The sequence below is a fragment of the Monomorium pharaonis genome, chromosome 11, assembly GCF_013373865.1.
Source record: "Monomorium pharaonis isolate MP-MQ-018 chromosome 11, ASM1337386v2, whole genome shotgun sequence".
NCBI classification, from domain to species: domain Eukaryota; kingdom Metazoa; phylum Arthropoda; class Insecta; order Hymenoptera; family Formicidae; genus Monomorium; species Monomorium pharaonis.
The window spans coordinates 11,275,190-11,292,372 of record NC_050477.1 but is presented as its reverse complement, the minus strand read 5'-3'; the positions used below and the strand labels follow the sequence as shown (position 1 = coordinate 11,292,372).

Genomic DNA, 17,183 nt, shown 5'->3' with positions numbered 1-17,183 from the left:
GGAACTATGTATAGGAATTATACGCCGGCAATGGGATTTCGATGCGAGCGGCTAAGTGAAATAGCCGAGTTAATTATGGCGCCGCACTCTAATCGAGTTCTTCATGCTATTAATTTGTAGTATAATACGAAAGATAATGGCGGGAGCGAGGTCTCCCGCGGGAGACGACGGGAGGCTGTTCGCGTCGCCGGTCTTCGCCGCGCGTTCTCGACTTCGAAAAGTTCGATGTAAATTTTCTCTCGGGGAAGGAGGAGAAGGAGGAGGAAAGACTTTACGAAATTTCTTTTCGCGAAATTCAACCGTATCGCATATAGTGACCTGGGCTTTCGCATTGTGCACACTGCCCGACAATGATTTCATCGTTTCTAGGCACCCCCTCGCTGGATAAGGAGGACGTAAGCTTTTATCGATCCAGCGGCTACTTCGCAGCGATCGATAATTGGGTCGATAAATATGTCGAGTCAGCCGCTGCCGCCGGCTGATGGCGCTGCGGCTACTTTTTACGTTCGCCTTACCTCGCGGGGGGGTGTCGAGGAAGGGAAGATCGTTGTCGAGCAGAGTACTTCACCGGCACCCGCTTTTGCTCGCTTTCCAATTTAATTATTTGCGCGGGTCCTCGTTAGCGAGGAGCCTCGCGAGATGACGCGATATTTAGCGCGAAACCGCAACAGCGCGGAGTAATCTCCCCTCCCCCTCTCGGTGAGTCGACACGGGGGCACGCGGGCGCGAAACTCGGCAAGACGGATTCGCGCGGGAGAATAACCGAAACACAGATTCCGCCCGACCCCCTCGCGATCCCGAATAACTTCGCTATAAATTAAGTCATAAAGGAATTCGCTCGCTTTCATCCCTCAATTCTGGCGTCATTAATCGTCGAGCGTGTAAAAGCGAGCGAGCGAGCGAGCAAACGCGATCGTTATGCCACTCGCAGGAATAATAACGCGGATGATTGTCAACAAAAAAGCAACTAATTAATGCAGCCATGTGAATGTGACGAAAGGATTAACTTACCGGACGGTACCGTCACGATGATGTCGTCGTGCGCGCGCGCTCGTCCGGCGTCTTCCGTCGAGATTTCCAGCTTCGCGATCGACGAGGGTTCCCATGTACTGATGTACTTGATGCACTCGGAAACATTTGCGCGACGATTAATCCGTTACAACGATCGCCGCCCGGACGGGCCACCGCGGGCGGCTTTTTTTGTGCCGAGATGCACACTTTGGCCGGATGAAAAATGCGAAAAACACGAAGCGCGAACCGTCACTCGCGACTTCCACTCGACGCGACCGGTGCGAAACTAATACGACGCGATGCGTTCGCGCACGCTATTGGCCGATTTGAATATTTCACGCTAGTTCAATCGCGCCTCCGAATCCCGCCCCCCTCCGACCCCTGCCGCGAAGTTTAACCGGAACCTAACTTTGCGACTGCAAATACGGAGGAAATATTTGATAGCACTCGCATGAATGTGATGTAAAATAAGAGCGTTAATCTTTCACGATGTAATTATTGTAAAAATTATATATTTTTTCCCATATATATGGGGGAAAAAATATATATATAGTATATATAGTATAATTCTCCTAATTATTCTGCATATAAAAGTATTAAGTATATTTGTTAAAATATAAATAATTTGAGAGATATTTTACACTTTATTCTGAGATATTTCAACATGAATATGAAATATCTCATGACTATACATTTTTTTAAATTATACTTGGATATTTTTATAAACAGAATAATGAGATGACTTGATTGGTGTAAAGAATACACATTACTGTTTAAAACAACATAAATTGTATATTACAAATTACAGTAATTGTTTTTTTACACCAATTGATTTATTTCATTATTCTGTGCATAAAAGTATCAAAGTACAACAATAAAAAAAATTGAAAGTTTACAAAATATTTCATGTCAAAGTATATTAAAATAAACTATAAAAATATCTCGTAAATTATTGATTTTAAATTTTAATTATATGAATGCAATTTACAATTTCCGCACAAAAAATCTTTGTATATCTATTCTTAGAGAAAGTTCTATACAAATCTTAAAAATTGAGCAAAGTTACGTATTGAAATTCTCGTTTCCCTTAGTTTTATCTCTTTTCTCTTTTCTTTCTCTTTCTCCTCTCTCTAGTGAAATATAAATATTTTTCTTGACAAACAATAATCTAATCGCACGAGTATAAGAACGTGCATCAAAATCCTGTTGTGCGTGAAAGGGAGGAAAAAAGTTAGCGAGGAAGGATAACGATGATTAACGGTGACAAAAAAGCGCGAGAATCTCACGCGACGGCAGAGGAAGAAAAAAATGGATTGCCAAATAAGTGAGAAAGAGCAACGGGGAGGCAAGCGCAACAGGAATGCGAGTGCGAAATGAGCCGGGAATAGAGGAGAATCGTAGCCGCATTTGAGAGTTAAATGGACCGTGGACAATATAAACAGGACCACTGCCCCGCCACCGCCGCAAAAGAGGAGCGCGAAGAGGAAAATTTCGAACGATACTTTTTACCCCCGCGTCTCGCCCTCCTCTCGCAATCGTCGTTCTCGTCCCCGCGTTTCTCTCTATCATTATGTCTCTCTCTTTCCTTCTCTTCTCCTTCGCACGACTCCACATCGCGAGAGAATACTTCGAGAGAAATTTTCCGCGACGTGGTCTCGCTGGTACCCCGAAGGAAATCTCTTAACGCGATCAAAGTTTTCTTCGAGAAAATCCTTCGAGAAGTCTCATCCCGAGTTCAAAGGTAAACCTTTTATCTGAGACCTCCAATATGGAAGGCTCTCTCGCCTCCGTTACGACATTTTAAGACGTTTTATTTGGTCTCCTTTTCTTTCTCCCTCTCCTTCTCGTCGACACAAGACATTCGGTGTATCCACATTTACGTCTGTATTTTACGTTTTTATCGTTACTGTTTCCATTCTATGAACGTGAATTCGAGCGCGTCAAACGAAATCGTTTCTCGGGGCTGATACAATATCAGTCCTCGGCTATTACGCCAAATTTCAGAGATGAGAAATAATGGGGAAAAAGAAGAGAAGAATGTTTGGAATCAATTCCGATTACAGAATGGTATACGAAAAACAATTACCGTATCCACTATAAAATTTAGTGTTTAGTGTAAATTTTTAATTTTTTTAAATATCAAACTAGAAAAAAGGACAATTCTCGATAATTCGGAAATCGAATCAATAAATTGAAGTAGTTATTCAAATATAATACGAGAGAGCAAAAATGGATAGTGAAGGGATGATGAATAAGCGGTAGAAGACAGCTCGAAGGATCATAAACGAATTATTGGAGGGTCCATTGATTGAATGAAGACAGATATTCGCCTACTTCCTTTTTTTCTCAGTTCCTTCCTTCGAAAAATACAAACCGATTGTGTACAAAATTCGCCTATATTTCCAATATCGTTCAAGAAATACAAAAGTGCATTTTACTCATAGACATTTTTTACTCGAGACTTAAGATGCTGTTTAAACATGTGACTGTTTCCATCTTACGAATTTATATCGTAGAAAAACATGTCTTTCAGCTTATTTTAACATATATAAATGCATATATATAATACAAAATACATAAGTTAGCTTTTGCAAATTTACATTTTATAAACTCAGTCCATTATATGTCATTCTATATTGCGTTCAAGGCAATCGGAAAATTCTAAAGAAATATTTCTAATGAAAATATTGCCTAGTCTAATTCTTCGAGAAGTTATTTTTATCGTCGTAAAACTACTTAGTACTCGATTCATAAAATGTATAAACGTATAACAAATTATAAAGATCACATAGTATCAAGATTTATACTTATAAACGAGTATATTACGAAATGTGATGAATAAATATTTCTAAATAACAAAAAAATGTCATATAAGTTATAGCAATAAACAGTTTTTTTAATGAACTTTAATGAATTTTCACTTAAGCATTTTAATATTATAATAATAAAATTGCATTGTTATTTTTAATTAAATGAATTTAATAAATAAACGTGCAAGCCAATTAAAAAATTATGCAGATATTTAGGATAAATACTACTTAACACATACTACTTAATATATACACTTTTGTTAATTACGAAAATGATAGAAATTCTAAATATGGATGCCTAGCCATAAATTCATTTAATGTAATGTATGTGATGTGATCACATCATATCATAATACTTAAGTACTTATAAGTATAAAAATTTCAATAATATTTTTTTAAATTACATTGAATTCTTGTTTTGCAATAAATGCATAAAAATTGCAGTATTAACAAATTTGGAAATTTGACAGTTTTTTTGTATTACTGTCTATCATATATATAACTTATAATATAGAATTTTCTAATTAAATATATATTTAATCTAAAAAATTGGAATAATTTTTTAATTCTGTTATAAAACAAGGATTCAACGCATGATTTTTCTCCACAATAACGATTATAAATAGAACTACATATATATTAAATAACAATCGCTTACACGATTGATAATTAGATATAAATCTTTGGTAAGCTTCTATGGCAGTGTTTCACTTTCTTACCAACGCGGAGAAGTTGACGGGACAGTTTGTTGATTAATTAAGGACGGTCCGCTATAATGTGGCAGCATAACAAACATTTCTTTAATGGAAAAACTTAAAAATAATCTCATCAGACATACGTAATCTCTCTAACTAAAACTTCTTACCTCCAAGCAATGAGAGGTGTCAATCTTTCCGTCAATCTTTGATAATTTCTTTCCAGCTCTCGCTGATAGTCCCGCTGATCGGGGCCAATTAGATTCTTGTTGCGCCGTAAAGCATCGAGACACTTTTTCTGGAAATCTTTGAAACACAAGCGAAGCTTGTGCTGCAATCTAGTCGGCTCCGCATTTTGTTCACGCAAACCGGAAAGAAACACGACCGCCACTTCAGCAGGTCCTTGATTGACCGTCGTGCCGATACAACCTTGAAGAACCATTTGCAACATTTTTGCATCAGGTGGTTCTTGAGCGGTTGCAGCAGCCACCTAAACAAGATGACACAAAAAGGCGTATTATGTAGACAACTAAAATTAGAATATTAAGATGTGAAGAACGATCAATACCTCGGCAGTCTTTTTCTGTATATCTTCAATTGCCACTTCGATGGGACTCAGAACTATCTGTTTGCGAGCTACAACTCGAATCCTGGTTTTCAGATATGGAAAATGTGTCGCCACCGTTAATATAGTCTTTCGTTTGCACTGCTCACGCAACTCGCCATGAGCTTTGCCACCAGGAGTAAAAGGTGTCGCATAAACAAATCGTTCTAAAAACAAAAGCAATTATCAAAACAAATAATTACTTGTGATAACTAAATAATATTCATCCATAATTTAATACTCACTTATATTGAAATTCCGATGGAAAACTGTTGGTCTGTGCCTAAGTTCGTGCGCTTCAAAATACGGTTCCACATAAGTGATCTGCACGTAAGCCTTGTCCGATTCCAGCTTGCTAGGATCCACAGGATTCGAATCCTTTATTATGACTATATTGTCAGCGCCGAATCTTTCGGCATAAAAGTTCTCAAGTCTCGAGAATATCTCCGGGAGTTTTGTTAAGGTTGGCTCTTTGTAAACAAACTCTTCCCCGGCAAGATCACCGAATCTGGAGCCGTAGAAACCAACTCTGAAGTATGTACCAAAGACTCGCTTACCGGCCAATTGTTCCACACGCGTGTATGCCTCGTGAAGTTTACTAAAAAAATATTTTATATCATAAATTTAAAGTAAAAAGATGTAATTTTTATATTACGTAAAATAATTTATTTTCTTTACCCGTGAATATTAGCCAATTTCTTATAATCGTGTGCAGCTTCCGCTATAGGCAGTAATACTCTATAGACATCGGGAATTGCTTCGTACATTCCAGCTGCGTGAAAAGAGCTAGCTGCGTGCTCTAATAAACCCGCCAATCCACTCTCTGAAAAATCAGGACCTAAACAAAGCCCTTCTTCCCTTCTGGCCAGTACGTCATCGCCGACAGCGCTTTCCTCTAAAGCGTTCGGTGTCACAGGGTTCAAAGCAACGGCTCCTACAGGTCGACCGCCGCCACCAGGTTCTAATAGATGAAGATATTCCGCTACCAGAGCAGCACTGTGCACTAAACACATTGCTGCTTCTGTGTGATTTTTCCTTTCCATGTGCTGCTGCGCCATGTTAGCCAGCCAAGTCAAGCGAAGATCAGGCGATCCTTGATAACCTTTAGCAATTCTAAACAAAATTTAAATCTTTAACTCATTATTTTTTTAACCCTAAGTCAAATTATTGTCAGTTGTAAGACTCAAAAATCTTACCTGTACATTAAATCTAAAAGCATTTCAGGATCCTCTTGAAATTCTTTCATCTTAACGGTATCAGAAAGAATCATATGAAGATTAAACAGTAGATCCTTCACTTGTTCAGGGAAACTCGTATCTGCAAGTTCCGTGTCTCTCTCGGCATATACCAATACTGTCTTCAAGGCTCTACGTAATGCCCCTTCACTAGGAGCTCTTCCCCTTCCAACAAGAGCGGATAAGGATGTTGTGACTTGCATCTTAACGCGCGCAAAATTCTATAAAGAATAGAAGATAAGATAAAATAATATACTTCACGCAGAGCACCAACATCACAAGATCTTATGACAGCTTACATTTCCAATTTCGAAATTCTGTCGCATCAGCAGATACAGACTCGCAGCTGCGTGACTTCTGATGGCGCTTAAGGGCGAACTGCATCGAGTGAGCAATGTTAAACACAAGTCCCCGCAACGCTCGCTTTCCTCATCAAACAATGCGCTATGATATTTAAAGACTAGAGCTCGCTGAGTATTAAACATATGCTGAAGCACTGATGTACTTTGATTTCTAGCCAACGCTCTTAGTAACACTTTTAACACCGCGCCAACAACCGCACCTAAGTAATTTCAGACGTACAATTTATCAACGGACAACATCTTGCTATATTTACGTAGTGAAATAAAAAAAAAGATGAATACCTCCACCGCCGTCAGCTTGAACTACGGATTCTAAAGTGTCTAATACGACAAGAGAAGCTTCAGCTGCTAAGGCTCCTTCTATATGGGCATCTTGTTCTACAGCTCTTCCTTCTGGTTGTTCGCAAGATCTTGAAGAAACAAAATATATTTATATAATTATAACTTTAATTAAATAAAACATGTATAATAAACTTAAATAAAATATGTATAATATTATACTATTAATTTATAATTTTATACCTGTAAGGCATTTGATCCTTGCGCCATCTTAATTTGTCTCCGGTTACTCTCTCCTTTCTTCGCAACATCATCTCACTCCTGGCACTTCCTTGGCCGAGAATCACATCTTCCAATCGCGATCTAATATCGCTAGTAGCTGTTGCTTGAGGTGGCAATCTTTTAAGTGCTTTCTTGCCTTTGTACTCAAAAGCTGCGGTGGCGATATTCAATACTTGCAGCAAACTCAGAATGCGCCTTGCGCTGAGTTCAGAGCACCATTGCGCTAGACCGCTTCGCTCTAATCCCTTGAGCACCCATAAAGCACACATTAACAGATGTCGAGTGGCTTCGGAGCTCAAGGACACGCGACATTGATTGCCTGCGGTGTCCGCCGACGCTCCGCCGGCAATCGCCAATGCTACCGATTGCGTGATCGATCCGGATTCATCTGGATAGACACTCTTGTCTTTGGAGTCCCAGTGATAAAGCTGAGGTAAGGCATCCATCAAGATACTGAGCAGTGGTAGATACAGCGCAGCGACTCTGGCCTTCGCCGCAGGATCGGAATATCGTGGATCAGCGTCATGGCAGCTCATAAGATGCCGAATGGTCCCAATAGCTTTATTCTGCAGCATTGGATTTGGTATCTCCAAAGTGTTCGCCAGATCGGACAGAACAATGCCGACTAAGAAATGCTGCTGCCTGAATTCCTGACTAAGTTCAGAAAATCGAGCTCTATCGCCAGGTACGAGAGTGGATATCAAACTACCTGAACTGCCGGTCGATGGACTGGGCGATGCCGGGGCAGATCCTGATGTATAGCCAGTACCAAACGGAAGATTTAATGCTACGTAATGCTCGTGCGAGCACACCGTTCTCACGAGATCGAGTTTTAGGGCGTACAATGCCGCCGAGTCGGGAATATGCATCGACGCGTCCGACAGTGAGCAACAGGCGGCGCGAACAAGTGATAGCACAAATCCCCTGTCCATAACAGACAACAAATCGGACAGAAAATTTCCGAGGCTCGATATTAAATTGGATGCTACACGGATCTCCTTGCCGCATCGCGATATAACCTCGGATGTTAATGCAGCAGTAAGTGTCGCGACATCGTCACAGAACTGCGGCGAGAATCTCAGTTTTCGTGGAGCTTCTAAAGAACCCATCTCGGACATGGTGACTACCATCGAGCGCATTATCAGCTCCAGGAAGAACCAAGAATGAGTTATCGCCAGTTCGCGTGCTTGACCAGTAGATACGACCCAGTGCAAGGCAAGTTCCTCGTGTAAAAGTCTTCTAGTGGGATGACTATTAATTGAGGGAGATTCCTGTCGCATTGACGCTGTTCTGTCTAATCCTCGCGAGTGAATCTCCATCTCCAGATCTTCCAGAGGCAGATCAGGATTGCTCTGCGCTCGCGCGACGCCGCCATTGTGAGTCATGCTTGGTAAAGAGCATTGATATGCGATGTATGTACCCAAAAGCGCGTGTCTACCATGCGCATCTAATTGGCCATCCGGTAGATTGGTAATGTTCCGCACAAGTAATCCTATGGCTTCGAAAATGGTAGCGGCGACGTTCAACGATTGAGTCGGTAATGTTGGCGGTCGCACTAAAAGACACAATAATTGATCTAGTAACTGAGGAAGAGATCGCACCAAAGCGGAATGCGAGGCGCGCGCTAATTCGAGGAGAGCTGATTTCAATTCCGATTCCATGCCCGCTTCGCCAATACGAGGCGGAACTTGACCGGTCTCCAAAAAACCGCATAATGATAAAAATCTGTAATATTAAAGATAAAAAATTATTGCAATTTTTTATTTACAGTTTATAGACCGAAAAAAATGTTGTTACCTATCGATATATTTGTCTTGCGGATGAACACTGGAAACGGGCTCCAATATGACAGTAAAGACCCCTCGATGAGCATCCACCCATCGAGTACCTGGCAAAAGAACATCGGGCGCGATATAAGAATAATTCGCAGGCGGTGGGTCCAACATAGCAGGCAAGCTGAATTCGCCTGATTGAAGATGACCGTCTCTTAAAAGCGGTAGCCACTACAAGTAAAATTTTATATATTCAATATATCAATCAAATTACTAATTCACTAGTTTTATTAATTAATAATTGAAATTTACTGTATAAGCGACCGCTGTTTCGACGTTTGGTTGTTCTGCTTTCTTTTGGCAACTAATATGATAGAAGGTGAACAATAAATGATGTTTTGCGCTTAAATCTGCAGGAAGTCTTATCTTGATTTCGTCGTAAAAGTTTGGATTTTTGTTATGATATGACACAGAAGTAAAGTATTCGTGCGTCATCTCGGGACATGACGATCTGCCAAAGATAGCCGTGAGTGCGTCGGGTTCTTGTTCACCTCCCATGAGCTGAATTCTTACGGCAATATTGCGAGCTGAGCCAGTTCTGGAACTGAAGTTTGCTTCCTACAAATAATAAAATATAATTCTGATAACGTGCAATTAACAGAAAATATTTATATGTACAATTTTATTTATTACATACCTTAGGATAAAGGTACAGAAGATTACGATATGTTAAATCTGGCGAAATAACTTCGCTGGGAAACTCAAGTATTTCCTTAACCGGTCGACTTTTCTCATCTGGATATGGGACTAATCTTCTAAGATCAGGATCAAGACATCTCGGTAACTCTTCAGGTCTGGGACTAAGATCTAATTTCAATATTCCTGGTAAGCATTTTAATCGTTTCAAGTTGGAACCAGGTCTTCGTAGTTCAACCAGAAGCTTATACAGATCTTCATCGCGAAGTCGTTCGCTTTCCTGCTTAAAAAAGCTCGAGACTGTTAAAGTAATGGGTCTGCAAGAATATCAAGACGCTATTTAAGTTCATGTAAATTGCGTTATTTGAGTTTCTCTATAGAAAAACAGAACATTGAACGGACCTGAAGCTATCGAGACAATTGGCAAAATCATCTGGTGACCAACTGCGTCTTTTGTCCGAGCTTCGTCTTTCTAGCGAACCTCGTCGCGTCGGCGGTTCCACTTTTTTCCGCCACTGTTCCAGACTTCCCGACTTTCTGTCTAAGGATCCAGCGCTGCCAGTGCTGTCCGTATCGCCACCACCTCCAATTACACCAGACAAATGAATTGCAGTCCATGCGAGAGGCATTCTATAACGACCCAAGCGTTCGCATGCAGCAGCGGCGGCAGCTCTGACCTATGATAATGAATAAAACATAAATATGAAAAATTATCATTTTGAGTACATAGCTATTTCATCATTTTATTATTATACCTTATCTTTATTTTTATCTTCGCGTAAATATGGTTCAGCACACTCCGATATGTCACCCTGTAATACTTTCTCCAATCGTACAACAAGGAACAAATCAGGACTAGCTTTACTGACGCTCAAGACGCAGCTTCTGGCTAGGGTACTAGCATCGCTATAAGCAATGTGTCCTCCAAGCATTCTTTTCAGTCCCTCTGAATTCATATCAAAATAGAAATTCTCTGATACCTAAAATATAACAATTTATAATTGGTATTTTATATTCATGGAATTGTAATTTTAATTATAAAAACGATATCGTACTTTTTTTTTCTCTCTAGCATCGTACAATGCAAAACTTGCGAATATTGGTTCTACTTCCAATTCCAATTTTAACTGCAGACATTTCACGAGAATTTTATGAGCAAAAGGTTCTGTCGGTTCCGGAGCAACATTAATTTCTTGCCACTCATCATCCGGAGAAGTTGGAGGCGCATAAAGCGGAAATAAAGCTTCCTGAAAAATAAATATTTAATCAAAATGAAACTGACAAGATTGCCACTTTACAATCTCGTACCTGTCGATCCTCCAACCTTTTCTGCTCGTTCATCTGATCGATCGTTTCAAGGCAGACACGATCTAACAAACTTGGCAAAAGAGGATCATGCTGTGAATGTCGCAAATCCAAACTTGCCCAAGATCCTCTTGGAGTATCTCCGGAACTGGACAAGTCATCCTCCTCACTTGGTGATACACAACCGTTTGCATCTTCTTGATCTACCTAATTAAGATAAAACACTTTCATTCCTCCGCTTATCGCAAATAAATTAATTTTATCTGCAGCATTAAGTACTTCAAAATCTTGTCTAGGTGTATCTTGAAGCAATCTGTCTCTGGCAATAGGTGAAATTCTTCCTTTGTATTTACGATTTATTACGACCCAATCTGAAGTAAAACTCTCGATGCATCTCTTCACATAAGGCGACACTGTATCGCTAAAAGTGATTAAAATAAAAAATAGATTATAAATTTTACAAGTAAAGATCTTTAATCAACTCTGATTAATTTTAATTAATAATTAATTTTATCAGCAGTATTAAATGTAATTTATAAAGAAAAAAGAGAATTTTTTATCTCATTCTGATAATTATTTTCCATATTTCCATATAATTCTACCAGTTGAAATAATCGTTAATTAACCAGAATTAATTAAAGTAATTCTAACTATATTATAATTAATAGCATTTTGATTATTCTTCTTACATTGACTCGTGCGGTACTATTGGTTCCTCTGTTCGAATTTTCCTCTTTACAACTCTTAATTCAACATCCCCTGGTGGAAAATCTAATATTGGTTTCAAAGGATCACGGTCCAATACTGACTGGTGTTGTCCTAAGAATTCCTCGTAATCGAGTGGTTCTAATACCTCGCACAAAGACATCTATGTAAAAGTCAAACATTAATTTACTTCAAAACTAGCTATGCAATATTTACATATATCAATTTTTCAAAGAAGACTGCATACCATAGAAGAAAATCCTGATATACTGCTACCACTCTTTGACAAATCACGAGAATAGGAAGTAGAAGTAGCAATTTGTCGCCTTACATCAGCAGCATGCTGCTGCTTGTTTAATTTGTGAGCAAATGCACGCTGGACTGAAGACATTCTAAATGCTTCGATAAATTCTGATAAAATTCTGTAAAAAAGATATGAATAAAATCTATTGACAAAAAACTGCAGATAATTCTGACATATAAAGGCAAATTAATGTATTACATATTTATTTTCTTCTTGTCATGTAAATATGATTTTTTTTAAACAGAACACATAAGTACTTTAAACTTGTGTCACTTACAAAAATGTACAAACATGACAATCATTTTACCCAAAAATAATTGTATACTGAGCTAATGTATTTATATAACAGGACGTGTTATAACAAATTTAAAAAATGCTGATACAATTAGAAAATAATGATTAATATTTATAAGTTGTGAGAGTAGCTCAGAAATGGAGCAGAAACTATGAATGTATGTATTCAAAACGTGTAATGAGATCTCACAATCGAAAACGTGTATTGTTATGTTTATCAATTATTCGATAGTAATTACGTTAATACGAATTCATCGAAAATGGGATGGTTATGAATAATCAAAAGCGTCAGCAAGAATCCACCACTGTCCTTCGATACTTTTCTCAAACCAACGCGTTTGACGTGAATTCTCGACAATCCTCGACTGTCCTCCACTGACGCTTTTCGATGCCAAGCCTTGGATCTACGCTAGCGACAACGCTTTTCTCAGCTCTCAAGATTATTACCATCATATGATACGCAACCTTAACTCATACAATTATCAAAGAAAAGATTAATTTTTCGATTATTATTAAGTATATTATATATCATACATAATATACATACATATTATTGCAATACATTGTAATAATATAATAATAATATATCTATTGTAATTATATTACAATTATTTTTGTTTTATATTTTTTTATTAAAAATTTTCTCTAGTCTTATCATGCAGTGGTACGATGATATCAATCGCGGCATTATTATTGTACTGAATGCTCACGCACTACGCTGTCTACGCTTCATGTATGCGTTCTGTTGAATGACAGCTGTAAAGTAAATACGATAGGTAGGCGGGCATCAGACAACCGGAAATGTCATAGGAAATGCAGAGAGCTGCAATAATAATGCTGAACAACAAGAAATCCAAGTCAGAACAGCGGAGTCGGTGCATGTAGTCGAGATTTATCGAATTGGACCACGCATACGAACATGTGCCCCGCACTCTTGGAGAACGAGGAGCGATGTCTCGGTGGTATGACTTTCTTCGCGCAAAGCCACCCCGTAGAGGTATGCGGCAGCAACGGTCTACCACTCACGCCGAACTCCATAACCATCTACGGGAAGGCGCAATTTTTGAAGACCATCTACCATCCCCATCTCTGTCCCTATCTTGACATAATTAGGAGTAAACACGGTGAGAATCCTAACAATTGTCAATAAGTTTATCCACTTTTAGATATTATAACGGAATACAATTACCTTATAAGAGTGTAATTATATTTTGTGCTCATTTTCAGAGAGGATTGTAGTTGTTGCGGAATACAGCGGAGATCCGTTGAGCACTAGGCATGATCTAAACACAGAGGAGATTGTTAAGATATCCTTTCAATGTCTCTTAGCACTGCACCATATGAATGAATTAGATCTGGTGCACAGACACTTAAATCCAGATAATATTCTGATTAAGAAGAATGGCGATGTTCACTTGTACAATTACGGATTGTATTATATGACAGATGGAGGAAAAAATGTATCTTTCCCAATCGGGTACTTGCAAATATTCTTTTTTACTGAAATATTAATAGATTTACTTGTTTAACATAAATTGCAAGTAAAATTCTTTTCAGTTATCCAAAGTACACGGCACCAGAAGTGTTTCTGAATCCTGGTCCAAGTGGGGTCAAGATAGATTCCTGGTCTCTGGGAATGATCATAGCTGAGCAACTATTGGGACAGCCCATTTGGCCTGGCGTAAAATTATCCCAATGCTTGAGGAAAGTTCTAAGTTTAATATTATGTGATACCAGTATATTCGAGCGTCTTGCCCGGGAAAACAATTGTTTCCAGGCTTACGAAGTATGGTTTTATCTAGTATTATTTAGTACATTTAATTTATGTGTATGTTTTATATTGTAATGTTATATCTTTGTATTTATATATTACGTAGAAGTTACCAAAGGAGCTTAAGGAATTCGTAGATTCATGTTTGCAAATTCATCCTACAAAGCGTAAGACTCCAGAGGAATTGCTGGAACTACCGATATTCGCGGATCATTTGATGAGAAATGTGCAGGAGAAGGAAGAAAATCTCTATAAGAATGTTATTGTTAGAAAAATGGACGAATTATATTATCTCTGGCAATTGGCCGGTGGAGATATTACTGTGGATTTGAAGAAGCAAAGTCTCATTAGATCAAGACCACCCATCTTAACTATCCCAAAGTAATTTCCAAACATATGTATATGTAACTGTAGATTACTCAATTTGTATGTTGGCAATATATCGAGTATGAAATTTTTTTTGTTTCAGCTTAGTCATATTACTGGGCCATATGTTTGGCCAAAGAGACACCGCTAGTTTACTCGACGTAAGGGTCGTTAAAGTTCCTATGGAGACTCTTCGCCAGCGTTTGGCCCATATCCCATACATAGCGAATTATCCATGGTTGACAAACCAGTTAGTTTATTCACATTTATCTCACACTGTATTTATTTCCAAATACTACGAGATCGTCATAAAAGTTTTACGCATTTGCAGAATGCGGGTTCAAGCACAAGAAGATCTGATGAATGCTGCGTCTCAGTTGCCACTAATCATAAGGGAACGCGATACGGAGTATCAATTTTACAGACTCGTCCTGTTCGACAGACTTTTACAGGCTTATCCGCTCACTCAGGAGGCAATTATTGAAGAGGCGCACAAGGATATACCACCTCCAGTTAGAGGTGCTGTTTGGGCAGCTTTGCTCGGAATCACTGGTGATTTACAGAAACGTTACGATATGATTGATAAGGAAACTCCCACTCACACTGATCGGCAGGTATATAATCGCTATATGTAATACGATGCTCAACATGAAAATGCATCTCACTAATAATTTGTCAGATAGAGGTGGATATACCGAGATGCCATCAATATAGTGAATTACTGTCATCTGGCGCTGGACATGAACGACTGCAGAGGTTGCTAAAAGCATGGGTCAGGAATAATTTACATTACGTTTATTGGCAGGGATTAGATTCGCTGACAGCACCATTTCTTTATTTAAATTTTAACAACGAAGGTATGTGTGATCATCCAACGTGCATGCTTATGTTCCAATATTTTCTGTATTGTATATAATACAAAAAAGAAAAATTGAAGTAATTAGTAGGGCCAAAATGGCACTATCAACGTTTTAATGTATTGCACAATTGATTTTAGCTCGAGCTTTCGCGTGTTTGTCGGCGTTTATACCGAAGTATCTTCACAAGTTCTTTCTGAAAGACAATTCGGCAGTGATACAGGAATATCTGGGCAAATTTTCTCAAATTATTGCGTTCCACGATCCCCAATTGGCGAATCATTTAAAATCCATAAATTTTGTACCGGAACTCTTTGCCATACCATGGTTCCTAACTATGTTTTCACGTAAATTTTGTTGTTGAATACGCGTTTGGTTTGGTGATATTACTGGTGATATTACTAATCATCGATGCTAAAGATTATTAATGTTTTAGATGTATTTCCGTTACATAAAATATTACATTTGTGGGATAAACTACTGCTGGGAGATTCGTCATTTCCTCTCTTAGTTGGATTAGCAATATTGAAGCAGTTACGAGATTCCTTACTAATGTCAGGTTTCAATGAATGTATTCTTCTGTTTTCCGACCTGCCCGAAATTGATATAGAATTATGCGTTAAAGATTCGATGACAATGTATCAGAACACACCCGCTAGTATTACATACCGAAAGCATCAATATAATACAGCAAAGGTACAGTATCAATTAATTTATTTCATTACTTGTATATTATATATTTAAAAAATACATATTTTATTTATTTGTATTTAATGTTTCAAATAAACATTATATTAAATTTATTTAAAATGTTTTCCAAATCTTAGTAAGTTCAATTATTCAATTAAGAATATCAAATTAAAGCAAATTTTATTTGCTTATTATTCTACCTTTTCTTCGATAAAATTTTTTAAATCCTTCAAAAGAATATACATAGATTCTTAAAAGTAGAATATTTTTTATGTATGTATAAAATTCTAATTGACTCATAGGATACAAATTGGATTGAACCTGAAGCGGGAACAGAAAAGATGCCAAGGATAAGTGTAGATGACTTTTTAAACCTCTACAACAATTCACTGAACAAAATTATAGTCGTCGACGTACGTAGTAATATACAGTAAGTATTCAGTATTGTAATTAAAAAATTCCATTGAGAGAACTTACTTTTTAAACTAATAATTTATTTTTAACAGATTCGAGAGGGGAGCTATTCTCGGTAGTATTAATATTCCATTCACAAGTGTGCAATTGTCTCAGACTCACATCGACACACTCGGACCGCATGCAAAACCGTTAATAGATAATAAAACCAGCGTCGTTGTGATTATTGGGCCACATGATCAAAATAACGCACTGGCAAGTAGATCATAAAATGCTTGCTTTTACGAATGTTTAATTAACTTTAATTACGCTTTGACTTTATTTGTTCTCCTTGCTCAGTTTTAACAATTAGAAAAACCTAAAGTTAAACTTAAATAAAGTTAATCTACATTGATAGAAATGGATCAAAGAAAAAAATGTGAAAATAAATTTAATATACTTTCCAATAGTTTGCAGATTTTTTGGTAAAATGCAATGTCGTAGGAGTCTGTTCTCTGCAAGGTGGAATCAACGCGTTACGTTCCAAGTCTCCGAATATCATAGTACCAGCACGTTAATTGAATTACATAATTCAGTTCCTATACATATAATACTCAGATTTATCGATACAATACAATTGATATTATACTTGTAAAATATGTATAACAATCTTGTATAATTTTGTTATAAAATATTTCATTGTATTGTGTGAATTTGATTTATTCACAAAGAATATTGAATATTCTATATAT

General features: G+C 37.9%; 3 protein-coding genes across 6 annotated transcripts in view; 1 reads left to right on the top strand and 2 right to left on the bottom strand.

Moving 5' to 3' along the window:
- LOC114254674 overlaps positions 1-1,530 on the bottom strand; it is a 111,000-nt gene extending 109,470 nt beyond the window's left edge. The window contains exon 1 of one of the 2 annotated variants that reach the window (XR_003625994.2): positions 1,012-1,504. Coding sequence is in view for 1 of the 2 variants with exons in the window: in XM_036293573.1 (XP_036149466.1) it covers positions 1,012-1,106 (95 nt within the window). In the remaining variant the exon portion in view is untranslated. Of the gene's footprint in view, positions 1-1,011 lie in introns of both variants that reach the window. The other variant, XM_036293573.1, reaches the window with a different exon arrangement.
- A 1,806-nt stretch (positions 1,531-3,336) lies between these two features.
- On the bottom strand, positions 3,337-12,804 carry LOC105835461 (dedicator of cytokinesis protein 7). Of its 2 annotated transcripts, none has more exons than XM_028191563.2 (20): positions 12,259-12,804; positions 12,004-12,178; positions 11,741-11,919; positions 11,331-11,472; positions 11,055-11,258; positions 10,802-10,993; positions 10,502-10,726; positions 10,149-10,423; positions 9,748-10,063; positions 9,363-9,668; positions 9,076-9,281; positions 7,240-9,003; positions 7,000-7,127; positions 6,655-6,917; positions 6,317-6,576; positions 5,799-6,233; positions 5,366-5,718; positions 5,085-5,287; positions 4,687-5,006; positions 3,337-4,591 (listed from the first exon to the last, which is right to left on the bottom strand). In XM_028191563.2, the coding sequence occupies exons 2-20, from the start codon at positions 12,145-12,147 to the stop codon at positions 4,537-4,539; spliced, it is 5,970 nt and encodes a 1,989-aa protein (XP_028047364.1). In that variant the 5' UTR covers positions 12,148-12,178; positions 12,259-12,804; the 3' UTR covers positions 3,337-4,536. The 2 variants fall into 2 exon arrangements, with proteins under 2 accessions (XP_028047364.1, XP_012534218.1); XM_012678764.3 differs by having other exon boundaries at positions 12,594-12,803.
- A 221-nt stretch (positions 12,805-13,025) lies between these two features.
- Positions 13,026-17,144, top strand: LOC105835455 (TBC domain-containing protein kinase-like protein). 2 transcript variants are annotated; one of them, XM_012678757.3, is made up of 12 exons: positions 13,027-13,478; positions 13,582-13,831; positions 13,912-14,140; positions 14,232-14,506; positions 14,595-14,741; positions 14,823-15,105; positions 15,171-15,348; positions 15,489-15,695; positions 15,785-16,044; positions 16,341-16,468; positions 16,545-16,707; positions 16,902-17,144. In XM_012678757.3, exons 1-12 carry the CDS (start codon positions 13,274-13,276, stop codon positions 17,007-17,009), a joined length of 2,433 nt encoding a protein of 810 aa, XP_012534211.1. In that variant the 5' UTR covers positions 13,027-13,273; the 3' UTR covers positions 17,010-17,144. The 2 variants fall into 2 exon arrangements, with proteins under 2 accessions (XP_028047204.1, XP_012534211.1); XM_028191403.2 differs by lacking the exon at positions 15,489-15,695 and having other exon boundaries at positions 13,026-13,478.
- The last annotated feature ends 39 nt before the right edge of the window (positions 17,145-17,183 follow it).